This window comes from Lethenteron reissneri, chromosome 14, assembly GCF_015708825.2.
Source record: "Lethenteron reissneri isolate LAM-NWPU_2019-01 chromosome 14, ASM1570882v1, whole genome shotgun sequence".
Classification (NCBI taxonomy): domain Eukaryota; kingdom Metazoa; phylum Chordata; class Hyperoartia; order Petromyzontiformes; family Petromyzontidae; genus Lethenteron; species Lethenteron reissneri.
This window is the reverse complement of record NC_083792.1, coordinates 3,750,968-3,778,561: the sequence shown is the minus strand read 5'-3', so window position 1 is coordinate 3,778,561 and position 27,594 is coordinate 3,750,968. Positions and strand designations below refer to the sequence as shown.

General features: G+C 48.8%; 1 protein-coding gene across 2 annotated transcripts in view; it reads right to left on the bottom strand.

Moving 5' to 3' along the window:
• Positions 1 to 27,594, bottom strand: part of LOC133342265 (spectrin beta chain, non-erythrocytic 1-like) — a 153,576-nt gene that overhangs the window by 86,455 nt on the left and 39,527 nt on the right. The window contains exon 2 of one of the 2 annotated variants that reach the window (XM_061551313.1): positions 10,375 to 10,602. In XM_061551313.1, coding sequence (XP_061407297.1) covers positions 10,375 to 10,543 — 169 coding nt within the window. In that variant the 5' untranslated portion in view covers positions 10,544 to 10,602. Of the gene's footprint in view, positions 1 to 569; positions 762 to 10,374; positions 10,603 to 27,594 lie in introns of those variants that run through there. The other variant, XM_061551314.1, reaches the window with a different exon arrangement.

The following is a 27,594-nucleotide window of genomic DNA, read 5'->3' as shown; positions in this document are numbered from 1 at the left end:
TCTTAAAGCAATTATCAGCACTGCTCTCTGTCGGCTATGCTTGCAACATTCGCTCGATGCTGCTGAAGATGCAGCGACTCTCAGCTCCCTGTTAGAATTGGTTCAAGTTCAACTCATGTCCCAGGTTCCAACTCGGCTCATCATCCCTCCGGAGTGGACAACACGAGTAAGCCACATTGTGGGAAGTCGACAACGGTCGTACTGTGGGACGTACAACGCTCCCGCCATGGAAATGTGGAATATCCACCACAGGCTCAGGCGGGGGGGGGGGGCGCCGATGGAGATGAGCATCGCCCCACCGTATCAGGTGAAGCAGCGGGAGAGACTGCGACTTTGTCCGTGAGCGTACGGCTCCGCACGGACACGCGCGCGTAAAAACACACGTGGTTGATAAAAACGACTGCCAGTTAGTTGGCTAATCCAGCCAGCATCAAGGCAAGACGTCGCTCGGGCTATAACGGGTGAGAGTTTCCCGCCTGCACGGGATCTTTTTTTTTGTTTTGAGCTGGAACGCGAGGCTTAACCCTTGGACAACTCGCTTGACCTTTAGAGGAGCCGCAGCTGCGTACCTTGCAAGCGGCGGACTCGCCCGTCCAGGGGAGAGGTCGTGTACTGCGCCGGCGAAAACTCAAACTCAAAGTTCTGCAGCAGGGTCTCCGTGAGAGCCATCGGGAACAGCTGTCTTTCCTCCCCCACGCAAACAACCTCCTTCTCCTGCTTTCGTTCGACTCTTCCAAGCGGGGGGGGGGGAGGCTGCCGCTGGAATCAAGTACCCTCTTCTTGTTGATCACGAGGCAAAGGTAAATGATAATAGTTGTAAATCTATCTCGCTGCCACCGCCTCTGCTTGGAAAGGGGTCCTCCTCCGTTCAAAGGCACATTTCGCAAGATGCAAAATGCTGGGTCGCAATATTCCGTTGGCAGTGACGGGGGGGGTGGTTGGATGCTGGCGTGACCACCAAACTCACAGCTCTCCCCACTCACTCTCTCGCTCGCTCGCTCTCTTTTTTCCGAACGAAACCCCACGATCGATTGAAAACGCAGAAACCTCGAGAGATTCAAATTGGGAGCCGATTTCGAATTCTTCCTTAGCACGACCACGGCAGGGAAATAAAAAAAAACGGAGAAGACGACGCAGATGCTCTGCAGGTGGCCGGTGGGTTTTGTTGTTGCTGTTAGCAGAGGCAATTTCCACGGCGTTTGTTAAAAATTTAATGCGTACAGTCGCCGACAGCTGCTGCTGCTGCAGCCGCTGCTGCTGCAGCGGAGCGCCAGACCCATGACGCGGAGCGCGACGCGGAGTCGGGCGCACGGTGAGAAACCCGCCTCGCGAGACACACCGACAACCACCACCACCACCGACAACCACCACCGCCACCACCGCCGACGGCACCACCAGCCGCCGCCGCCGCAGACTTTCAAAAGCCCCACGCGGTGGCAGCGTGAGAGAGCAAGTGATGTGACGACGCTTAAAGGGCGAGCGAGCGGCACCTCGGAGCAAACCACTCCCGCAGCTCTGGGGGGGGTGGGGGAGTTGTGTCCATTGGCACGGAGAGGGAGGGGCAGCGAGGGTGGCAGAGTGAAACGTCGACAGATTTAAACGGTGAAATAAAAATGCACTCTTATTAACGATCGTTTGGGCGCCAACAATAATGCGACTTGCGAGTCGGAAGTAATTAAAGGTGGCTCGCCTCCGCCCCTCCGTGCAGTCGGCACGGCCGTCACGGATTTTGGTTGATTGCTTTAGAAGACTTTTTTTTGACGTTGCACATTTCGCGTGACAGTGGTTGGTGCGATGGGAGGGGGGGTGGGGACACGGGGCTGTGGGGGTGAAATTGGTTCGGCCTTTTGAGAACTCGGCCACAATGCAAGCCCGCATTCGGGCTTGTAACAAAAAAAGGATTTATAAAAACACACACACACACAAAGGGTTCTGAAAAGCACTGGTGAAGCAAAAACGCGTGTGTTTTCTCTCCCTCTCTCTCCATCACAGGCCACGGGAACAAAGGGCGGGGATATAATAACTACAGTCACGCCATGCCCCACAATTCACTGGCTTTTGGGAGTCGCACTCGGTTTGGAGCTCGCCAATCGGCGAGGTTTGTTACTTTTGGGGCGCGCTCTGAACACGGATCAGAGGCGCATCTCCGCCAACGTTGGAGGTGGCAACGCCGCGTCGCCGAAGCGCACTTGCCCTTTGTTTTAAGAAGCGAGCTCTGTGGGGTGGTATTGTCACCGCGATTTCACGTGTTGGTGGCGAGATGTTAACTACCTCGCCTGGTGTACAGGAGGTCGTGTAATCGATCCCGAACCTGATGCCTGTTGCATACGTGGAGTTTGCGTGTCTCTCTCTCTCTGTGGTCGCGTGAATTCTTCTCCGGGTCCTTAGGTGTTTCCCTCCACATTTGGAAACATGCGTCTTAGAGTATTTGGTTGCTATCTTGATTTGAAGCTTTCGTGACTGCAGGAATCCATACTCTTTGGTTCTTTCGGTAAAGTCACGTGGGTAGAAAATTAATAGATCACGACGTTTCCATCGCAACCCAAGCGACCGTCTTCAGGTGAGAGGGTATGGCACATCCTCGATGCCCACGGTTAGAAGGGAGTTCCACAACGTTCGTGTGTGGTGATCCAGCAACCCTCGCTGCTGCCTCCACACAACGGTGCTGGATAACAGCCGTGGCACCACCACCATCCGGTGGTGACGATGAGCTGAGCCAATCCCCGACCAGGAATTTGACACTCGCCACCTTTCCGATTGCGGGCCGCTCGCTCGACCGCTGAGCCACCTGGTCCGGATGAAGGTTGAATGTTTCTATGCGGCCACCTTTCAGGACAGCCAGTGACACGCACGATGCATATAGCCTGTACCAGGTTCGAGAAGGGAGGCGTGGCCAGGGCGGAGCCAGGCCGCGCCGAGTTGGATAAAAGCAGCGGAGAGCGAGAGCTCTGGGCTGCCGGTTCTGGGAGTGGACTCGTCTCGTCGTCGCTGTCGTCTTCGCGGTCTTCGTTGCTGCCGTCTTCACGAGATCATTGCGCGGCTGGATAGTTGTTGGCTGTCTCGGTCGATGCCGTCAGTGTAACACGGTCAGGCTGGGCTATACGACATCGGAAGGAACCTGTGAACCTAAGAGTGTCAATAAAGAAGGTGCCTCCTGCAACTACCTCGTCTCCGACTTGTGCTACGCTACACATCGATTAAGTCCCCACCATAGGAACGTGGAGTTTCCAGGACTGGATGAGGGCTGTAAACAGGAGGATGAGGGCTTGCCCCCATGCTCTCTTGAGTGGGAACCCACATTTGACTTTTTTATTTTTAAGATGGTTGTCAAGTTTATTTGTTAAAGTGAGAGACCAGTTATGTTTAGGGAAGCTTATGAAATAATTCCAATAAACACAGCGGTGTTATTCATAAATATCACTTGGTTTAAATATGAGAGCAACAAAAATTAGGACTACTTGTACACTCAACGAAAGTGATTATTACGACTCCCGCTGAACCCATCCACATTAATCAGCCAAATGTAACTGGCAAAGAGGGATTACCACCTCCTGCTGGAATGGAGCCAACGTTGGGGGCTGTTTCGTTTCAAGAGGCTAAAGTGAATTATATTTCATTCGCACAGATGCGCAGAACACACACATTAATTAAAAAATCCATAATTTAATTCTCTCATGTAAATGGAAAAAATAATCTAAGTAGGACTTAGTATCTTTTAAAAATAGAGAACATTTGTCAACGCATACCACCTTTATTAAACGAAACAATGTTTTTCCCAGGTAAGGCCCACTCTGCTATATAGCTCTTTTTCAGAAGCAACCTGGCCAAAAATGATAGCCAAATTAAGTGGCTTATCACGTGGCCATATATAACTCTAAACGCATGTTGATTTTAAATATGGAGGGGAAAACCGGAAAATCCGGAGAAAAATCCACGCAACCATGGGGAAAACATGCCAACTCCAAATATACAACAGGCGTCAGGGTCGGGGTCGAACCCACAACCTCCTGTACACCAGGCGATGTAGTTAAAATCTCGCCACCGCGGCACTCCTGAATGCAAATGACCATGTTGCTTTCAGCAAATTTAATGAATTGGCAATGGGAGTGGCGGTGCAGCGGTTAGCGCACTGCACTATGAACCCTGCTACCCGCGTTTGATCCCCGGCAAGCGAAATCCGATAACGTCCTAGGCTCTTCCTCCTGCTGCACCAACACGCACTGACCAACGTGGTGAAGTATGGTCAAACAACCTCCGTGAAAGTCACAGTGTGGGGAAGTCTTCGTGCAGCAGTGGATTGACAAATGGATGTAGGTTAATAACAAAAAAATAAGGGGGACTTTGGAGATAATTTGAAAATTGCTACAAATTAAAATAATTCCGTAATGCCCCTTTATTTACCCAGGAAAGCCTGAAGGAGAGACTTTATTGCAAGAGGGTCCCAGTTTTTGAATGATTTGCCCAACTCCTTTAACAGGTGCGATGTTTGGGTCTCAAACGAGGTTCTAGATTTGAAGCTTTCGTGACTGCAAGGATTCATACTCTTAGTTCTTTCGGTAAAGTCACGTAGGAAAAAATTTAATTCAAATTAATAAAAATTACGACGTTTCGGAGGTGAAACAATAAAAATCACGAAACGTCGTGATTTTTATTGTTTTATTTTTATTAATTTGAATTTCATTTTTTACCTACGTGACTTTACCGAAAGAACTAAGAGTATGAATCTCAAACGAGGTGTTCGTTCATGGACGGTCCACGTTGTTCCACTCTGTCCGCCATCGCTCTTCAAGATCTGGGTGAGATTCCGTGATGGTGACAGCGCAATCCCAGGAGGGGGCTCGGGACTTGAGTTGGAGGCGAGGTGCATTGTAGAGGTCTTGGATGGTGGGTAGGTTGCCATTGGCAAGAAGATGTGTAAACGACCTTGCCGTTTGCATGTCTCCGCAGATATCTGGCGGCAGAATGTTCGCCAGACCAGGGAGCCAGGGAATTGGTGTTGGTTTCAGTGTTCCGGTGATGATGCACATCGCGTTATTTAATTGTACATTCGGCAGTGTTGTGAACGAGCTTCTAGACCGGGCGGGAGCACAGCGACTACCGCTGAGTAGAGCAGAGAGGGGGTGGCAGTTTGCAGCGCATCAGCTGAGGGTCGTTTCTGCAAGTTGCTGTAGCAGGGCGATTTTGGACCATTACATAGTGGACTACTCCTGCATAGTGAACTGACTACGCCTGAGTTTTTGTGGCTCACTCGAGATCCAATGATGCATCGTCTCATTGCCCTAAAGAGGATTGTCAAAAGAGAGTGGAATTCGACAAGACGGATTTATATGTGACGATGTAATATTTATAACGAATCTAATCTCTCATTCGCAATATTCTAACCGAGTATTGCATAATCATTATTCAATACTTCTGCATATAATATTGTTAAGACTGCCATTGAGATTCATGGTGTTTTTTTTCAATACCCGCACTGCAGTATAGAAAATCCAAAGTGCATTGCATTTATTTGATAAACTACTAATCCGTTTTCCTTTCATTTTTATTCCATCTCAAATACCACTGATGCATTTTCAATGAGCCTGCCAAAGCCACACGCCACAGTGACTTAGATCAGAGTGGAAAACAAAAAGCCCTCTCTGCCAAGCCCAGCCACATGATGTCGCCAACTCACAAAACGAGAATGCACGGTGGGGAGGGGGGGCGGCAAGAAATTAAGAGATGAGAAGAAAGAAAAAAACAAACGGTCACTAACAAGCAGGAATAAATTGCATTATCCACCGAGGAATCTTTGCCCGCAATTTTATGCCCCAAATGCAAATCGTTTGTCCCCCAGGCTGCGTGCGCCAAACAGTGGCGCACTTTGTGCCACGGAGCAAAGGCGCCGTGACTTCATCAGCGACGGTCTCAGGCTCCACATTCCTGACCCGCTTGCGCAACACCGCAACGCCCTCACAGCGGCACACAGAGCAGTGCCCCCGCTGATCGGTAACGCGACCAAGAAACCGCTCTCATTATTCATAGTGACGGTGGCTGGTGGTCACAGTGATGAAGCTTATAACCAGCGGAAATTACTCCGGTTATCCGTGTGATTGGATGCTGCTGCGGTGTAATAATATAATACAAATTCAACTTGTCACGTGCCACCACTGCATAGCACTCGTTTACTCTTGAAGACAGAGAATGCCAAGGTGGTGAGATGTTTACTCTTTGGTTCTTTCGATAAAGTCACGTCGGTAAAAAATAAAAATAAAATAATATTTAAATAAATAAAAAGTGAAAACAACTAAATTAAATCACGACGTTTCGTGCGCAACACAAGCGTCCTTCATCAGGTGGGGACCACCACAGCGAAAACAGTTGCTGAAGTATGCCGAAGAGATGGCTTTGACAAGGGTTTATATGGTTGTTGATGCACGGCGTATCGATGTCCCTGTAACCCGTCTGAGATCGCCACAAACTCTCCTGAAGCAAAGTCGTCGACCATTCGCGACGCAATCGGGCTCGCCAGGCTGGGTCTCGCAGGAGAAGGGTAATCTGCAGAGCGAGGAGTCGAGCGTCTATCCTTTAAAATCCAGAAATGGTGAGATGTTATCTCCCTCGCCTGGTATACAGGATTCTAGATTTGAAGCTTTCGTGACTACAATAATTCATACTCTTAGGTTTTTTCGTTAAAGTCACGTAGGTAAAAAATAAAATTTAAATTAATAAAAGTAATAATAGAAATAAAAATATATAATAAATAATACAATAAAATCATCATTATTTTTCCATTATTACTTTTATTAATTTTAATTATTTTTTACCTACGTGACTTTACCGAAAAAACCTAAGAGTATGGTATACAGGATGTCGGGGGTTCGATCCCGACCCTGACGCCTGCTGCTGTATATTTGGAGTTTGCGGTGTCTCTCTCCCTGTAGTTGCGTGGATATGTATCAGTGTATTAAATCCACTTCCGGGTCACGTTCGTGTGCTTGGGAAAGCTGCATGCACATCGCTCAGCATCCGAACACCGACTCCATCCCAAGCAGGACCCTCCTGACAAGGTCTCTGAGACTCAGTTTAGGCTTCCTGGCTAACAAGATATACACTCATATTCTTGGGTCTTTCGGTAATCATCATCAGGTGTGATGATGATTGCTTGTGTTGCAGTCGAAAAGTCGTGATAATTTTTATTGTTTTAGATTTTTATTATTGTATTATTTCCCTTCTACGTGACTTTACCGAAAGAACCAAGAATATGAATCCCTGCAGTTACGGAAGCTTTAAATCAAAAGATATACACTCATTACACACAAAGTGCTTGCCACAAATGAACCACAATGCCTTGCTGATCTCGTCAAGGAGCATAAACCATCATCACGCAAACTCCGGTCATCTTCATAGCAGCAGATTTTGGCTGGCCATCAAACAAAGACGGTCACCTCATCGCGCACTTTTAGGTGTGCTTCTGCAGCCGTCTGGAGCGCTCTTTCTTCCGATATCAGGAAGCTACTGGAGCTATGCACTTTTAAATCTAGATTCAAAACTAATTTCTTTAGAACTGCTTTTTGTGTTTAGTTTATTGTGCTTACCCCGCACCTCCGGTTAGCATCGGTGGCTATGTACGGTGCGAAAGAAGCTCAACATACATAAATAGAAGAGGTTGACAGACCCACAGTTGCAATAACAGGGTTTATGCACCGTAAATTATATGCTTCGAATTTCACCGGTGTGCCAAGCCGGGCGTTGAACACCGGAACTGAAGAGGCTCTGTGTGCTTCTCGCCAGCGTGACATTTCATCCTCCTTCAACGGATACAATTTCAGGAACTGATGCATTTATTTTTTTAAACGCCGGGACAGAAAGGTGCACGAATCTCAGACGTTAAAGCGAACAGAAAATAGACGAAGATTCCCCGTATAGCCCACACAGAATGTTGGGGCAAGTGCAGTGGACGAGTAGCACCTACGAAGGAAGGCACGGAGCACGGCGGGATGTTTGTGGCCAGCACCACACCCTGGCCGGCTTTGTCTCACCATTGCTGATGTAAAAACATGCCACACCAGGTCCTAATTTATGGCGGAGTCGACCTAGGGGAAGGGTTCTGATAATCGCCACTGATGTTAGACGTGACCGGAAATGGAACTTGGGTCGCTGGGTTTTTGGCGCAGTGCGCTAACCACTACGTTCTTGCATATTTTGCTGTTGCAACTTGCTGACCCACCCATACTGGACATCTGTGAAAGAGAGAGCTTCATTGCTCATCGGATTCCTCCAGTCTAAATCAAGATTCTGATTCTGATGTGACCGCTTCCTCCCCGTTGGAAATTTGCCAGATGGCCTCCGAGTGTTCGTACTTGGTCTGTCGCGTTTAAAAAGGGGTGGCTGATAAAAGAAAATGTCCACGGCTCTTGCCTGTCCCCATGGGAGTGAATGACATTTACTGGTAATGGAAGTCTGTACGAGTTGAGAGCGAGCGGATAGCATCTTGCCATCAGCTGGGAAGGAACGTATTGTTTTTGCTCTCCATTATCTCAAGGTCTCCATTAGCTAAACTAAAGGCATTAGCTTCACATCGCGGGCTGCCAAATGTCTGCCGAAGTATAACCTTCGTTTAACGGATGTTATTTTCTTAAGTGGGGGAAAAACTATTTTGTGAACAAAGATATACGCTGGCAACGAAAAAAAATGTGTGTTTTTTGTACCATGCCAAGGGAAACACGATGCTACGTAAAATAGCAATAACTCAATTGCTGCTGCTCGTATCTCAAACATTTAGATGTTATGGTAATGAATATCTAACTTGTAAAAGCCTCAGCCATTTAATGAACAGATCCAAACTCCTGCATCAGAGGCGATGGTCAATGTGCTGGATATTTGTAGCTGGAGATTTTCCAATAAGTTATTTATGTCAGTCTCAAAATAAATGTTTTTTTTTCACTGAAAGAATATTTGTTTCAAGAATATTTTTTATCTAAATAGCTGCCCTCCAACATTTAATCATACGACAATGACCTCTTCAAACCTGTGTTAGGCCTAAGGAAGGCTTCTTATCCTCTGATATTTATTTCTTTAGAAATGCTTTTTGTGTTTAGTTTGTTGTCCTTCCCCCGCACCTCCAATTAGCATCGGTTGGCTACGTACAGCGCGAAAGAAGTTCAACATACAGGAACTCCTCTACATACGAATGAGTTAGTTTCCAGATGTCTGTACGGAAGTCGATTTGTTTGTAAGTCTAACGTTACTCCTGTCGATTCCAAACGTGTTGTACGGCATGGACACTAAGTTGCATAATCTCCTGTAGATGTAGATGCCACTGGTTCTTCATGTTCAGCAGATGCAGATGCCACCACCACCATCTATTTTGCGCGACGACTCTTGGTCCGAAAAGGCAACTGGACATACGGACAGATTTGTTCTCTAAGTCGAGTGATCGTAAGTAGAGGAGTCCCTGTACATACAACATAATACTTACAGACATGTTACGTAGCCCTGTAAACAGGTGATACTGCCTTACACAGGTGTATGACGTTTACAGAGCAGAAAACGAGTCACAATTTTAAGTGACATCAACGGAAACACACCTGGAGAATCCGATAATACCCCAGTAACCGTGGAACGTTGGGCCATTGTTGGGCCAACGGTTCCAACCACAAGCCAACGGTGAATGTTTACTGGGACAGCAGTCGCATCGTCATCATCATCGTCGTCGTCATAACACACAAATTGCTCGCCACAAATGAACCACAATACCTTGCTGCTGATCTCGCCAAGGAGCATAAACCACCATCACGCGAACTTCAGTCATCCTCACGGCAGCGTCTTTTGGCTAACCACCGAACAAAGACGGTCACCACATCGCACACTTTCAAATGCGCTTTCTGTGGCCGTCTGGAACGCTCTTCCTTTCGATATTAGGAATCCACTGGAACAATACACTTTTAAATATACATTTTAAATTAATTTCTTTAGAACTGCTTTTTGTGAAAGAAGTTCAACATACATACACACAGGTGTGAGTAATGGATCGCTATCAGTCAGTGCTGCGCTTACTTTTCCTGTGTTTGGGCTTAGAGGTCACTTGCACCCCCCCCCCCCCCCCACTGCCAATTAGCACGGTTGGCTACATATGGTGCAAAAGAAGTTCAACGTAAGTACGTACATGACTGTAGTAGGTGAAAATTGTGGACAGTGGCCCTGTGCAATGAAGAAGGCCATTGCCGATTTAAGGCGATGTTTACAGGAGGTCGTGGGTTTGATCCCTGACGCCTGATGTATATTTGGAGTTTGCATGTACATCATCTTCCGGAGAATCAAAGGGGAACCAAATGGACAACGGGCCCAGGTTTCCAATCGCCCCCCACCCCCCATGGCGTGCACATTGCTCACCTGCGAGGGCCTTGATGCGCGAGCGCTCGAACAGCCTCGCCGAGCTGTTCTCGTTGTCCCAGTCCTCCTCCATGAGGTCCCAGCGGTTGTTCGTCTCGACAAACTGCTGCTGCTGCTGCTGGCTGCTCTCCACATTGTCGTACTGCGGTTCCGCCGTGGCCGACATCATGGCTGCCTCGTTTTTCGCGTGACCGTTGCTTCACGAGACACGCACTCTCATCCGCCGGTCTGCAGAGAGTGGGGCGGTGGGGGAAGAGGGGGAGGGGGGCCGCGGGGCAGAGCGAGAGATCCATGAGAAAGAATCGTGTGCGCACTGCCAGTGGACCACTGCCAAGGGTCATGCATGCCGATAGAACGCGGTCGCTCTAATTGGCGTCGTATCGCGACGCGAAGAACGTACTCTTGCACAGAACCCTCACACGGCTCACAATTCACCTGTTACAACCGTTCTCCCGTTGGTCACTCCCGCGCACCGCCTTAGCCCACACTGCGGGTGCACACCTTTGATAGGCCCTGCCAAAGACGGTTCGTCTCTTGGCGGCCGAAAACTTCTAACTCTCAGCAGGAGGTTGGACAATTAGTCAATGATTGTATGTCAAATTATTGACGAGAAAATTGCAATCGCCGACTGTAGTTGTGATTGATTAGCCCCCTTACCCCCACCCCCACAGCCATGATGATTGCCGATGACGTCTCCCATCACCGCCCGTCCAACGGCACACGAAGAAGTAGAGGTGAGATCTTTTTCCTCCCCAAATTTTTGGGTCTTTTGATTCGTGAACTAATCAAACCGATAATATTAATTGATGTATACTACATCTTCAGAGCTGGAATTTATCTAAATGTAGTGTAAACCCGAATTTAGCATGATTATTATTATGTTTTTCTACATGCAGTAACTGGGTGATCAGGGTGAGACGTTCAACGCAAAAACGCTTGTGAACTCCGTATAACTTCTTGGGTGGTTGAAAACTGGCACCAAACCCAGGATCTCGTCAGCTGTGCTGGCTCATCGTTGCTTTTCGTTACAACTCATAACTACACGCTACTTGATCAACATGAATAATATTCCGTCATAGACCATATTTGCAGGTTTTGTTTGTTTTCCAATACTGAATTCGCCGCAGTTACATGACCTGAAATGTCCCGAATCTTGTTTTTTTTCTCCAAACGACACTTTGATGTAAAACACGTGTTAATCGCTAAGCTAATTATGTCATCCTTAAGTTATGCCCAACCACACATCTGTACCGTAGGGCACGTGACACCGACCCATGTTACCGTCACCATAGCCACGTCCGTAAAATGCAAACACTGCTCTCTCCACTCGTGCGCATTTTATTATTACTGCGGCGCGCATCGATGGCCAAACAATGGCAGTGGATTCATTCATTGTTAAACTTGTGAGGGGGCCCATTGAGATGGGAGAACTGTGGTCTGCTTTCTGCCAGCGAATTTAGCGAATTACCAGCAAAGCAGCTGCAAACTGTTGGTCTATTGTGCGTCGTGCAGCTGAACCCAGATGGTGCGGCACTTGAGCTGATCTTGAATGTCCAACGCTCTGCCCTGTACCCCCTCCACCCCTGCCACCCCTTCGGTAAGTGGTACTATGACTATTTCGAGCGGTGTTTTTCATTGCAAGGCCCGCGGGCTACTGGCGGCCTCTGGTGGCCTTTAGTGCGGCCCCTGACGTGCAGCCCCCCACAATACACAACAACAACACGTGACACCCCCCCCCCCCATCATCATCGCGCTGTCAAACCCCCAATGGTTACAAATGTGCGGCGGCCCTCACACTGATGATGTCTTATCGGCGAAAGTGCCCCCCCCCCTCTGAAAATGAGTGAAGAACACTCATTTGATTGATTTGGCTGCAATAAATGTCCACGTGATGATGAGCCACTTCGTTGAGCTATCATTTGAAATAGCCAGGTCGTTTCTGAAAAAGAAGCTAATGTCTCGGTGGGCATTACCTAGTGAAGTAAAAATAGTCATATTCTTGGTTCTTTCGGTAAAGTCACGTAGAAGGGAAATAATAAAATAACCGACCCACGTTATAATATAAATATAATTTTATTATTTCCCTTCTACGTGACTTTACCGAAAGAACCAAGAATATGAATCCCTGCAGTCACGAAAGCTTTAAATCAAAATTTAGAAGTAAAAATTGTTTAGTTTAATATTGTTTTATTTATTCGTGATTTGCATACCTTTCCTACACTTTGCACTCCTATCGTGTTGTTGTGCTGTTTGTTGCTGTAGCATTCTGACCCCGTGCCCCTACTGGACATCTGTGAAATAAAGAGCTTCACAGCTCATCGGATTCCTCCTCCAGTACAAATGAATATTCTGATCCTGACGAGATGGAAACATCGGTAACAAAACTATGATCGCCAAGTGTGGAGAACTGCGGCCAGAGACTTGTCGACGCGGTGGCCTCTGTATAGGGGGGCTAGACGGGTAGGGAAATAAATGGTCCTGTACCATCTGAATTCCACCCATGGAATGAACACAATGTCCAGATTATACTTGGTAGTATGTATGTAAGCCCCACTATAACTTTCCTTGACGGTCAATGCAATGTCAAGAAGAGTCAGGAATTGCTTCAACCGGGCAAACAATATGTCAACATAGAGGCTCAGAGCAACCGTGACAAGGTTCAAATGTGAAACTAATATAACAATTTGTTTTTAAACACCACTTGAGTCTCCCGTTCCTGTTAGCGCAGCTGTTGGTGAAAGGTGAGAATGGGTGGTAGCTGCCGTTCAGTTCGGCTTCTCTCCCCCCTGGCTTCGCAGAACAACAAAAATCTGCACCGGAGCCCCACCTACTGGAAGCTTCCCTTGTGCCAGTCACTTCAACCGCAACGTTCCCTCTGCTGCCTGCAGGCATCATGGGGAACGCCGCCGTTCCGATCAACACCGGCACCAGCAACTCTGGCAGGGCACGGCCAACAAGCCCGCCGCTTCTGGCCGTCAACAGCCGCAGGGCGCCACGGTGGAGAGACGTTAACTACCTCGCCCACGGAGAAGTTTCACTTCGATATTTGGGGGTGGCGGGGGTTCGCTTTGTCCATCACTTTAGGAATCGCGGGTGAATATGATCCTCATGGCGGATACCGAGGCAATTAAATATATTATTTCTGGGACACTATTTTTCCAGGGGTGTACTTCACTCTGCGACTGGGGTACCAATCAATCCGAATTAAGTGCCACACTCCGCGATGTCGAAACGCAGCGAGGACGATTTCGCCGAAACCATGAACGCACCGTGGTGGTGCCATCGTGTACAGCTCGTCGAGATGAGTCGATTGCCGCGTCGCCGACCATCAACAGACTAACAGTGATTGCATCACGGACATTATGCGAGAGCCGGGGTACCGCCATAAGGTTCAAATATACAGTATTATTTTGTTTCTTTATTGTAAACTACTGAAAATAAATCAATGAAGGTGTTCAGTTTTGGAAGGGGCGTTGCCCCCCCCCCCCCACCGTGCCTCCCCTGCAAACTCCAGCCATCAACTCGCCAGGTATACAGGAGGTCGTGGGTTGGATCCCGACCCCGACGCCCGCTGCTGCTGCTGCTGTATATTTGGGAGTTTGCCGTGGTTCTCTCCCCGTGGTCGCGTGGATTTCTCTCCGGATCCTCCAAGTTTTTTTCTTCCCTTCACACGTCTATTATACTCAATATGCCATTTAGATTATTTGGCTGCTATACATTTTCCACGTGATAAGCCAACCTCGTTGAGCTATCATTTGTGGCCAGCTCGCGTCTGATAAAACAGAGTAATATCTAGCAGTGGGCCTTACCTGGTTAAACAAAACTGAAACCTTTTGGCGTCCTCTGGTCTAGCACCAATTGAGACGAGGCTCAAAAGAAAGCCGTCTCTGGTGTGGACCAATCAGTTTCAATGACAATGCATATCTTATCAGAGTGTGTTTTTTGTTTGCATTTTGACCACAAGTATTGTGGTTAATGCAGACATGATTCTTCGTAAAAAGGTTTACGTTTTGTTGCCAGAAAAAGGGGAAAACTCCTATTATTATATTTTGGTACTGGCAAAGGAGGTCTAATGATGCAAAAATATATATTTGTATTTAAAACTTTCGTGACTGCAGGAATTCATATTCTTGGTTCTTTCGGTAAAGTCACGTAGATAGAAAACAAAAAATGCAAATAATAAAATAAATAATTTCAATTATTTCAAAAAAAATTATTGAAAATAATAAAAGCAAAAAACCCACCATAAAAAATAGTTAAATAGAATAAAAAATTAATTGACAAGAATAAAAGACGTTTTGATCGCAACACAAGCGGTCTTGTTATTTACGCGACTTTACCGAAAGAAGCAAGACGATTAATTTTTAGGTTTTTTTTTCATTTTCCCCGGAGCCTCCCGCCCTTTTCACCCCTCCACCCCACCCCCCATTATACCCCCCACCCCCCATTATACCCCCCCACCCCCCATTATACCCCCCTACCCCCCATTGTACCCTCCACCCCCCATTATGCCCCCCACCCCCCTCTCTTCCTTCCCGCCAATTCATTTCCTTTTGGGGGTTTCCCCCAATTCCCTTTTCCGCACCTTCCTTCCCCAGCGCCCTTCTTTTATACATTTGAAACTTATTTATTTGATTCGGTGTTTCTTTAAATATTTATTTTGGTATTCATTTAATTATTTCTTTAGTTTTGTTATTTATCTAATTATTAATTAAGTTATTTATTTGGATATGTATTTCAATATTTCTTTAATTACTTTTTTTCTTATTTATGCCGTTCCTTAAACTATTAATTTCATTCTTTGTGTTATTGTTTCATCAATTAATTATTTCGTTGTTTGCTTCATTAACTTACTTCATTATTTCTCTGGGCGTGGTCCCCTGCCCCTTGCGTGACCCCCCCCCACCTCCCTCGAACTTTGCCTTCCGTGTTCCCCCCCCCCACACGCCCTTTGCACTGGTAATGTTTACACTATAATAGACGACGTTTCGGCAATGGCCCTTCTTCATAGCACGTGAAGAAGGGCCATTGTGCAAAACACATTGCCTGTCATATACTTTTCTCCGTTCAAAATGTGGTCGGTATTCGCGACCAATATCAACGATTTTTTTTGGAGTTAGATTGAGTAAACAGAAACCCGCCACCACCCGACACAGCCAATTACAAACCTCGCTAGTCGGCTGGTGGTGGACTTGACGACACATTTATATTTACACGATCAACCCCCCCCCCCCCAAATACCTGTATTATGGATCATATATTTCCTCTTCAGGCCACAGTGTTACCGACGAATGTGTGTTGAGTTTTTGTGTGTTCCCCCTCGCGCTTGTGTCACCACGGCCAAAGCAAAAAGTGTCGCCCCATCGCCGCATGAACCTCACGTGGTCAGAATGTCTCCTCGGAAGGTTCGTGTGCGTGTGCCACCTCCAATAGCGCCCCAGCCCACCGTCCGCTTTGTAACAACCCACCGACGGCAGGGTTGAGCTCGCGTGGACAGCGCGGCCTCTCTGTGGCGGTGTCGACCGCTGGTCAAGGATTACGAACCGGGCATCTGTCAAGCCAGCCGGTGTCCCCTGCAACAGGCCCGAGTCGTTGACGAGACTCAAGGTGTCAAAACTGAGCACAGTTTTTGCTTGTTTAAACAAATGCGTGCTGATTAGCAACAACAACAGCAAAAGCTCAAAAAAGAACGCCATGAGGCCGATGGAATAAAATAATCACCTTATTTTAATGTGTAGATATAGAGCAGAGTTGTATTGATTTAGTCATTAGCCATAATCTCTTGCTATAACAAATAAATACTGGACACTACAACTGGGAAGATACGTTAGCCAGCGTCCTGTAATTTGATTTGCCTTTAGCCAAATAACCCAGAATGCACACGATCTTAAAAACTGTATATTTCGGAAGCCAACCTGTGTTGAGCCTGGTTAGTGCTTGGATGGGCGACTACACAATGCATGACAGGTTGCTATAGACTGTTGCGGGGCTGCATGGTGGCCAGCAGAGCATAAATGATTTTAAAAATATGCTTTGTCAATCCACTAACGGACAAAGAAAGGGCCCACTCCATGCCATGTCGATCATGAGGGTCGTCAGACCTGTACTTCACCACCACCGGCCAGCACGGCTTGTCAAAGTGTGTGGGTGCCCAGGGGAGCAGTGGAGATTAATCACTCGCCGCTGATGCTAGCCGTGGGCCGGGAATCGAACCTAAGAATTCCGGGTTCGTAGTGCGGCGCGTTCACCACTGCGCCGCCGTATTACTGCGTCTGCCCACGCTGCAATGCGTACACCATGGCGGTATCTGCCGCGGTTGTTTTCCATTCGCAATGTGAAATTCGTATTCCTTTGTGTGTGTGTGTGTCCCCCGCCACCCCTCTCATTGAACGCAAAGCAGAATGCAGAAAACCGATACCGGGCGGACTTTGGAGTAGCCGCGTGGCGGCGCGGAACCGAGACCCGTTAGGCGACACCGCATTCCACAGCCGCGGATTCTCGGTCGACACATTCGGTCGCCTGCAGCCACGGGAGGAGACGCGCTCGGGTTGACTACGATCAGCGCGTTTGTCTACGCACGGTGCTAAAGAAGTTCACCGTACGCACGCACGAACAGGCAAAACGATCCGACTTGTTGCCGTGGCGCACGCAGCACCACGGATCTCCCGTGTAAAATCGCTGGGAAATAACTCATCTGGGTAAGAAATAAAATCAACGTAAACTTGTGAGGCTGGTGTGCAGTGCCCATGCCCATTGCAAGCCCGAACTACTAAATGGATTTATTATGGGGTAGAAACATTCCCCACCAGACCCACAGTACAACAAATTGTTGCGATTTAAGGCTGCGGTAAAAATGCAAAGTTTTTCATTTTTAAAATGACTTTTCTGTATTGTGTACGTAGCGGCCTCTAGTGGCAGCAGTGGTGATGGAAACCCATTAAGATGAAACAATGAATTCATTTACAGGCCTTCATCAATCCGCTGTTTGGACAAATCCCTCCCTGCGCAGTGTGGGTCCACGGGGATTGTTTAACCATACTTCACCACCCTGGTTAGTGTGAGTTGGCAAAGTCGGGTACCCAGGATCGGTTCATATACCACTCGCCACTGAAGTTGACCGTGGCCAGTCATCAAACCGCTCCACCATTGCTCCAACCAAAAATACAAAAACACTTTTTTTTTGTTACGCGATTTAATGCGTGCATCGTGAATCGATGCACTGTTCCCCCCCCCACTCCGGTTTACAAGTGGCTATTTGTCAAGTTTCTGTAAGTGCTTCAACTGTACAGACAGAGCGATGCCAATCCGCTGTTGCACACAATTTAATAATTCTCAAGTAATGTACACGAGGAGTGGCCACCTGACGTCCACCGAGACGGGTAAACAATGATCCGAGCGGCTCCACTCCATGCCTCCCCGAGACCAGTGTTGTCAAATCTCTTTCACATCAATTGTTTTCCCATCCACTTGGACGCAATGCGCTATTTACGCAGCTAGCCCCACAGACTCGGGGAAGATCCTGTTTGCAATTGAACCGGAGTGCCCGGAGAAAACCCCACAATGTACAACCAAATAACCTTCAAAAATCCACATCCTATGACCAAATCAATCTAAAAACCCCACAAGTTACGACCAAATCACCTCAGAAGACCCACAATGCACGACCAAATCACCCTCAAAAACCCACAACGTACCCTAAAAGACCCACAATGCATGACCAAATTACCCTCAAAAACCCACATCGTACCCTAAAAGATGCACAACGTACGACTAAATCACCTTAAAGCCACGCTGTCTCGTCAGATCCCAAAAGCGAAGCAAGGTTTAGATCTGGTTCGTACTTGGATGGGTGACCACCACCGGGGATTGCTGGGTGTCGTAGGCACGGGGCTACGAGGTGACTGTAACAACGAGAGCCGTCCTCTCTTATGTATGAGTTGTCTCCGCGTATTCCCGTCTCCTTGCGAACGACAAACACTCGTTCATGGAAATTGGCTAAACATCCCTCTCCAGAGCTCATCCTGAAGAAGACACCTGTGTAAATATTTGGCATCCGCCATATGTGAGGAATAACACCGAAAGGCTGGGACGATTTGTCGATCAGATCAATTGATGGGACTACATTTTATAATCAACAAATTTTTTATGGTTTATTAAACAGGCCCCTTTAAAAACGGCAGCTGCCCCTGCAAACCACGCCCACGGCGCAACGCGACTGATGACGCCAATGACATCACCGAGCCCTGCCCATCACCTCCCGTCCAGCGGCACACGGTGGGAACAGAGGCGATAATTGAATTGCCCAAACTATTTCCGTGCTTTCCGAGTGGTCGCGCAATAGAACGATAATCGGCAGAGTAATCGATCGGCCCAGTGCAAGTAGTTCGACCTACTTGCTCTACTGCCTCCTAAAAGGTAACTGCGTTTGCTGACAGATGAAATATACAAACAAGCCCTCACGGATGAGCCAGCTGGTTTGTCCAGTGACAACACATTGTCTCACAAAGCCAACATTTGTTGGTTCAAAACAACCAATGCATAGATTTGAAATGGATTGCCCCTTTCATCTTCTTGGTTCTTTCGGTAAAGTCACGTAGAAGGGAAGTAATAAAACAATAAAAATAAAACATAATAAAATAAAATAATTCTCACGACGTTTCGGCTACAATAGGCTGCTTGCGTTGTAGCCGAAACGTCGTGAGAATTATTTTATTTTATTATGTTTTATTTTTATTGTTTTATTACTTCCCTTCTACGTGACTTTACCGAAAGAACCAATAAGATGAATCCCTGCAGTCACGAAAGCTTTAAATCGAAATATTGCCCCTTTGTTCGACACCACTGGCATATAATCAGTGGAATGCAAGAGTGCTTTCGCTGAGGTCACCTTTGCGGGAGTTGAGTGGATATTTTTTTTCAGAATGTTTTTTTTGTTTATCAGCACATGGTGCCTCCCCTCGTGGCAAGATGAGATATAAATGGACTGGCAAACGTCCAACACTCGTCTCCGGCAACTGGCTCGAGCAAGTGACGGGAATTCCACATTGCCATGGTGAGATGGCAGTTTCGCAACAGGATCACCGAATGGATGTACCATCATCCAAAGGTCAAGAGGTCACCATGGCCATATGCTGTCAAAGCCACTGAACATGGGTTCACTGCGTCATCCGGTCAGAGGCACCTTGACGTTGGCAGTGGCATTCACTGGGGTGAATAAGTGACGCATCGATCCAATATTTATCCTTCATTCTTAAGCTCATTATACCTGCAGTTTTTTGACGACTATATGCTTTGACTAGAAGATGTTTTATATAATTGGTTCACGTGACGACTGCAGCCACCGTTTGGCACAACATTCACTGCAATAATAATTTGAAAAAGCACTTCCATTGAATCGCGGCGTATTTATCGACTCACCGATAGCGGGCCGGATGAATATTTAACACCGGTGGACTCCTCTATCCCGCGACACTATCACCCATGACGCCTATTGTCCGCGCATAAAGGGACAATACTATCGGCGACTCCCATCACCCCGCGTCACCGCGGACAAGAGGAGCTCCCCCGCATCGCCAGCGTTCGACGACGCTGGAGGAGGAGCTACTGCCATCTCAGCGCTGCACCAACAATCCCCCACCCCACCACCACCATGGTTGGGCACCGCTGAACAACCCCCGCGTTCGACTTGCGGAATCTGCGAGGGGTTCATCGGGGCGCCAGCGGCTGGCGGTACAGTGTTCCGCGTGCGGCGTGATTGATTGGGACGCGTCGGCACGCGCACGACGCACGCGCACGACGCGCGCGGACACCGCCCACGCGCGCGTGCCCGTGCGGGCCCCACCGCAGAGCCGCTTTGGAGGATGATGATGATGATTTTTTTTTTGCATCAGAGCGCAGGGGCGGTTCCGTACAGCGGGAGAGAGGACTTCAATTGTTTTGCCGCAACGCGACAGGACGACCGCCGGTCGCGGCGCCGATTATTCTCTCTCGATTTTCACCCGCGGTGCGTCTCTCACGTCGGCGTTCATCTTTTGTCGCGTTCACGGACACGCCCGACGCAAGACGGGGGTGGGGGGGGGCAACATCTATCCACATTTGAGGACATTAACGACTCCACGATGATTGCCGCAGTTCGAGCGGAAAGTATTCATTTTGTTAACGGAGAGCAAGTTTCCAATCGAAAAAAACATTGACTGTATACATCATTGTAATTATCATCGTGATGATTTATTTGCTAAACAAAGCATTGCCCAGCCTAGTTTAAAATGAGATCCTGATTTGAAATGCCGTGACCAATTTCATGCATAAACTAAGCCTCTGCCTCTTAATATATATATCGATGCAATAACCTACTGCTTCCTACTAGCATTACATTGCTTCCCCTGCAAATTAAGCTTTCATACAGGCTGACATCTCTGGGTGCTCCACCAAACCCCTCGTTGGACGCCGATTTTTTTTTAAAGGTGAATTTCGTACTCACGTCGATTGTTTTACGTAACTGACCCCTGGATTACGAACGTCTCTGACCACCGCAGCGCCGCCTCCACCGTCCTCTTCCTCGACACGCGAGATTCTGGGTTTTTTTTTCACGAGCCGCGCGCGTTGCTAAATGCGGGCCCGGCTCAATCTCGAGCAATTATCTTCGTCTCCGTAGCAACGGCCTTGCACAGTACACAGAGGCATTCACAATCACTGACATGGAGTGGTGGGGGTGGAAACCAATCCCGACTTCTTGTCAAATTTACCCGGCACTTTGTGTGCTGGGCAAATGTCAGAACTCAGCATTGTAATTTACAAGTCCGGGTCCTGTCGCGTTTCCACGTTCTCCGCGGTTCTTCAGCGCTTGGGAGTTGCCCCCGCGCGGGAAATGTGCGAGAGTTTCAAATCTCTATGGCCGCGATGGCGAGATGTTAACTACCTCGCCTGGTATGCAGGAGGTCGTGGGTCCGATCCCGACCCCGACCCCTGACGCCCGTTGTATATTTGGAGTTTGCGTTTTTATCTCCCAGTGATCGCGTGGATTCTGCTCCGGGTCCTCCGGTTTCCCCTCCACATTTAGAATCAACGTGCGTTTAGAGTATTTAGCTGCTATAAATGTCCACGTGACAAGCCACTTCGTTGAGCTATCATTTATGGCCATGCCGCTTCTGAAAATAGCTATATAGCTCAGTGGGCCGTATCTAGCAAGAAAAAATAATTATAGTTTAAACATTCGGGTTTATTTTTTGTTCAAAGCGACGTTACTTTTGGCTCCCTCCACGCCGTGCGAGCAACGTGGGCTGCTTGACCATACTTCACCACGCCGGTCAGTGCGGATCGGTGAGGGACCGCAATGGAGACCCGTCAATGAAGTCCAAACTGTCCCCATGCTTCAATCAAAACATTCTGGATGCTCATGTTTACTGCCAAGCCGTGGAGATAATTCCACATTCCCATGGCAGGGAAATGTCTGCTCCATAGCACAGCCCCTGTTGACTTTCTACCCAGAGGTGTCGTAGCTCCACCAGGTGGTACCTATTTTACCCCACGCCAGGGGGTGATGATGGGCACAACGGCGCTCGAAGGCCACGATTTGAACTGGCAGCAGATGTGCGCCGTGCCGTGCATGCAAATGTGAAATAAAAACGTAAAATCCACGCAATCCGGCACATTTACGTGAAACTACACGCGCACAGCCACTTCAAGGGGGACGCACAAAGCGATTCGCGCAAATCGGTGTCATCTAAAGCCGGCCAAGCGCTGTGACCCAACGCGTCTGTTTTTTTTACAAAATTTAATTAAAAACAAAACGGCCGAGCACCGTCCCGCGAAGCGCCTCGCCTCCACGCGTCGGTACCGACCGGGGCGCCGGGCGATCATTGGAAAAGCCGATCGTTGCGGTGCCACCTCTGTATATAGCCCAAGCTAAACTTAGCCGCTGCCGTAATCCTGAGCCATGGCAACGGCTGTCAAAAGCCTCGGAGCACTGTGCGCGCGCGAGCAGGCGGGCGGGCGAGTAAGCGCACGTGCGCGTACGAGGGGTCGCTCCGTCTCCTCGGTTAGGTTCGCGCACGGAACGTGCCGACACCGATGACTCACGCCGCTCTTGCGCAATTGCACCGGGCGGCACCCACGAAGAATCGCGCTCGCGAATTTTTTTTAAGAGGTCCACCGAAGAGGACTTAAATATACAAGAGGCGACGATTCGGGCCAGCGGACCGGCGGGACTTCTTCTTCTTCTCCACGATGGAGAGATCTCCCCCGTTTTCACGGACACACTCTCCTCTCTCACAGCGACGTGGTTTGGACCGGGACCTACCCATCGGGGATTGCGAAGGCCGCGGAAAGCGGAAAACGCTGCTGGACGCTACGATTTGGAGTCGATTTTGGTTTAGAAAAAGAACAAAAAAATACCTGATGAAGGTTGGTCACAATCACCGTTGTGGGTTTACTCTCCAACACGCCGGTGTGCTGAAGCAATGACTAATTGACACGTTTTGCTTTGTGACAAACCTTACTAATTGGCTGTGTCGGGTGTTGGTGAGTTAACAACACATTTACGCGATGTAACCCAAAAGCCACGTTATTGCTGCGTGTTGGCCCGCAAACATATTTGTGAGGGTTGACAGTCCATGGTCTGCGGGTCCTGAACAGTTGGCAACCACCGCTGTATCTCTCTCATAGCAGAGCGATACCTGTGTTATGAAGAAGGGACATTGCCTGAAACGTCGCCTGTTACAGTATATCATATGAGAGCAGTGTTATTGGCGAATGTGTTCAGTTTTGCTGTTGGCATTTCTACAAAAGGGAGCATTGCAATTCCATGAAAATGGAATCCGAATCCTTGAGTTTATATTGTTTTCCCTCGCGTCTTACTTGAGCGAGACGTGTGATCGTAATGAGCTCTCACATGGTTTGAATAGAGGATTGTCAGTGATGGAAAGCGTTTCTAGATGGGCTAAATACATTTCTATTTTTTGTTCCCCATCTGCAATGTCAAGTCCCTGCAAAAGGCAACAGTTTGAAAAATCAGTTAAAAAAAAGTTTTAAAAATCGTAGTGGCCCAAGAATAAAATGTAGCAGATTTAGACGACTCGGAGCAGTGGAAGATAGTGATGCCATGAAGCGTGCTGCACTTAACCGAGCGACCCGAGTTCTATTAATTGATTAAATGCCCACTGCTAACATCAGCAGGGAGTGATATCTGAATTGGTCCTGTGCTCCCCTGTCACTAGCCCGCACTGCCCCCCGTCACGAAGTGATGATTGAGGCTTTCATCCAGCAGCTGATTGAAATCAGACCCGGGCTCACGACGCCACGTGCTCGCGAACGACGTTTGCAGCGGTTTGCAGCGTCCACCACTTTGTAGCGCAAAAAAAAACTAAAATTACGCTCCAGCCGTACCACGTAGAAAATCGCCATCGGCCGTGCGGGTAGTTTCTCTGCACAAGCTGTTCGCCAGACTTGGCTATCGACTCGACGGACATCCCACTGCAACTTCACAGCATCGCTGGCCGGAGCAGACGCGGCGCTATTTTTTCTCAGCCGTGCACAAACGCAGCCGATTACGCGGGTGGTGAGTGGGTGGATGGGTGTGCGGGGACGACACTTCATGCCGCCGTGACCACTCAAGGACTCTGGGGGGAAAGCGGCGATCTCAGCGGGCGGCGGGCTCGTTGCGCTGGTCGTCTCGACAAATTTGTCGCGCTGACAATGGAGAGATGCGCGCTTGATGTTGCGGCCGAGGGTAAACAGAAGCCTCTTTCATTCTCTCATTCCACTCCACTCCCCCACAACCAGCGCCGACCCTGCCTTGACCCCCCCTCCACGCCACTCACCCCGTCCTCGTCTTTTAACTTTCATGGACGAATTTATTAAACCGCCTTTAATGTCCAAAATAATAAATATATAAAGGAGTCCCTAGTGTCTCCTTTTGCAGCGTTTTGCGTTTTATGCGTTCGAGCTCATCTTCGTTTTGCTGGTCCCAAAGCCAGGAAGCGGAGATTCCACATTCCTATGGCGGGAGAAATCTTTTCATGAACACAACGGCTGGGGAGCTGACGGGTATTATATTATTATATTTTATTATATTATTACATCACTAGCTTCACTACCCGGCTTCGCCCGAGACGTGGATTCTTGTCTTGGATTAATTCACGTCCTAGGTGGAGGGTGGGGGGGGGGCGTGACGTCAGCAGGCACGCTGCGTGACGCTGCCGCATGCGGGTGACATCACACATGTGACGTCACCGCTCACTTGTCGTGCAAAATATATGCATTATTGCGCCCCCTCCCCCGCCCCCCCAAAATACAAAAGTCTATTTTTATACTCTTTTGCATTGTGTACAGTCTGGAAGCTACACACATGCCAAATTTCACGTTTGTTGCATGTCGGAAGTATGCTAAACATTTTGAACAGACACACATTCACAAATTTCCCTTTTATACATATAGATTCATGAATAAATAACGACGACTCATTCAGCTCAGAAAATGATGGCGTACGACGACGATGAGAAAGACTGTTGCTGATGATGATGCTGGTTGATGTAATTACCAGCGAAGCGTCGTACTACTCAAATTGTAAATGTTGTGGATTTACTCTCCAACACACCGATGGGCTGAAGTCGCAACTAATTGTGACAAATCGCTTGCTAATTGGCTCCGTCGGGTGGTGGAGGGTTAAGTAATTTATATTTACGCGATCTAACCCCAAAACCTTTATTATGAATGATGGTGATGTGTAACCGTTTTTGCTCGAAGCTTAAACTCGCTCGCTAAGTTGGGACCGACCAGGTGTGGAAGTCGTCAGCGAAATAAGTAACATCTCACGATGTGACTCGTCTCTTTGTCCAACGCTCCGTTTGATTTCACGAACGCTTCAGAACCAGACGACGCACGCCCACATGGGCACAGAGCCACACACACACACAACAAAGATCCCCATTATAGCCTTAACAGACTGTTGGGGCAATTGCTGTTAGCGAGCACCTATGAAGGCCGGCACGGCACGGCACACGAGGGGGTGGGTGGCCAGCACCACGCCCGACTGCCTTTGTCTCCCCAGTGGCGACGTTTACACACCGCACCGGGTACTCATTTGAGACCGAGTCGACCTAGGGGAGGCCCAGGACCGCTTCAGATAATCGTCACCGGTGTTGTCCGCGAGCGGGAATCGAACTCGGGTCGCCTGGTTCATAGCGTTGCACGCTAACTGCTACACCACCGCTCCCCACACACAGCCAAACACAGGGAGAAACAGTGGAAGAAAGTCCGCAACATTCTTTCTTCGGGCACAAATTCCGAAACAGCAAAATCTCACGGAGGCCACGGAACCTCCTCGACGTCGCTTTGGCAAAGCGCGGCTTCCGTGGCTCCCGCGGCGGTGCAAGGGAGGGGAGAGAGAGCGCCATCGACCAGGACGAGACGATCAAAAGCCTCGCTCGCAGGCGCAGGCGGGCGGGGTGGGGGTGACCCCAGGCAAAGACAAAATCGCGCCGGGCAGGGCGGCTGGCAGTGAAATTTTACGAGAGCAGAAAAAGAGAGAGAGAAATACGCCAGGACAGCTCGCCCGGGGCACTATTGACGCAGGGCAGAGGTCGCAAACGGGTTTTGATTCCTTACCCGTACCCGGCCGCACCAGGGTCGCAATCGGATACCCGTACCCTACCCGATACCTGGCTACCCGTACCCGGCCGGGTACGGGTAGGGTATGGGTATCGGGTACCGGATTGCGACCTCTGGGATGAAGCCATGTTGCAGGCGCGGGTGGGTTGATTCTAGGAACTTGAATTGTGAGATAAGACAAGATGTTGGGAAATGAGTGACAAATGGTGACTCACCGGTGACTCACGGCCTACCCGTACCCGGCCGCACCAGGGTCGCAAACGGGGACCCGGGGTAGCCGGGTAGGGTACGGGTAGCCGGGTAGGGTACGGGTATCGGGTACCCGGTTGAGACCTCTGACGTCGCAGGGCGACGATCTGGAGCCAGGCCCTCCCGGCCACGCCCTCGATACTCGCTGGATCGTGCCGTGCGTTAGGCGCTCAATTGTCAACGCGAACGCCGCGCGGACCTCACGGGGGCTTCCCGGCCGTCTGCGCCGAAGCCATCCGCGGTTTTATTAAATTGTGCAGAAGCTCCGGCTTTAAGTGATCTCGTTGGTGCACGTTGTTATTGATTTCGTTATGCAAGTGACTCGATTTATCCGTTGGGTGGATTGCCCGGGTTGCGGCTATTAACCCTGCTTGTGGATTTTCTTCGAGGATTTTTTTTTGTTAAGTAAATAAAAACACTTTACGTTTACCGGTTCTGTCATTGAATACATTGTTTGGCGATGCTGCTTGAGTAGAGACGCCAGATAAACAGTGGATAATGAAGGGTCAGATACTGCACCTTACTGAAACTTTGGAGGCAAATGAGAATTAAATCTTAAAAGTGTGTTTTGGTGATTAGTTTTCAAATTGTCATGTGAATCGTCTGGAGCACTCTGCGGCCGTCTGGAGCGTTCTTCCTTCCGACGTTAGGAAACCACTGGAGCTCAGCACTTTTAAATCATCGCGATTGAAAACTCATTTCTTTAGAACTTGTTGTGTTTAGTTTGTTGTCCTTCCCCCGCACCTCCAATCAGCACGTATGGTGCGAAAGAAGTTCAACATACATACAGTACATGGTAGCCATTGAGTGGCAGACAAAAGCCTTCAATAATTCAACAGCGGTAACATTATTACTCTCTGTTATGAGTTGGCCGTGACCGGGAATCATAATCAGGACGCTGGGTACGCAGAGTAGGTGTGCTTCCCACTTCACGGCCACGCCAGCCACGCGCACGTGCTTGGGTATAATTCATCTTCTCACTCGCCGTGTGCCTCAAGGGACTCATTCCCGTGTCCGGGGTTCAAGGTTCAAGCCCCTTGGGGGGCTGGGCGTCTCAGCCCATCCTCTCGTGGGGGGGTTAACAGCCGTGCCCAGAGTCAAGTTGACCCTGAGCGTTGAAAAATGTTCCCCCGTTGTCAATGGGGAAAGAAAGCAATGCTTCCGTAAACCGATAGCTCCACCTGACGTGACCGGACCCTGCTCTGAAGGTGCAGACATTGGCAGCGGCGCCGCAATAAGACGCGGACGCGGCGTGCATTTGCCTCGAGGTTTTTAACCTTTTTTTTGTTTACAACGATCGCCAGGAAGTCCCTCCGTCCCGTTAAATCCGAGGCCCCGTTCAGCCCCCTCCGCGTCTTGCCCGGC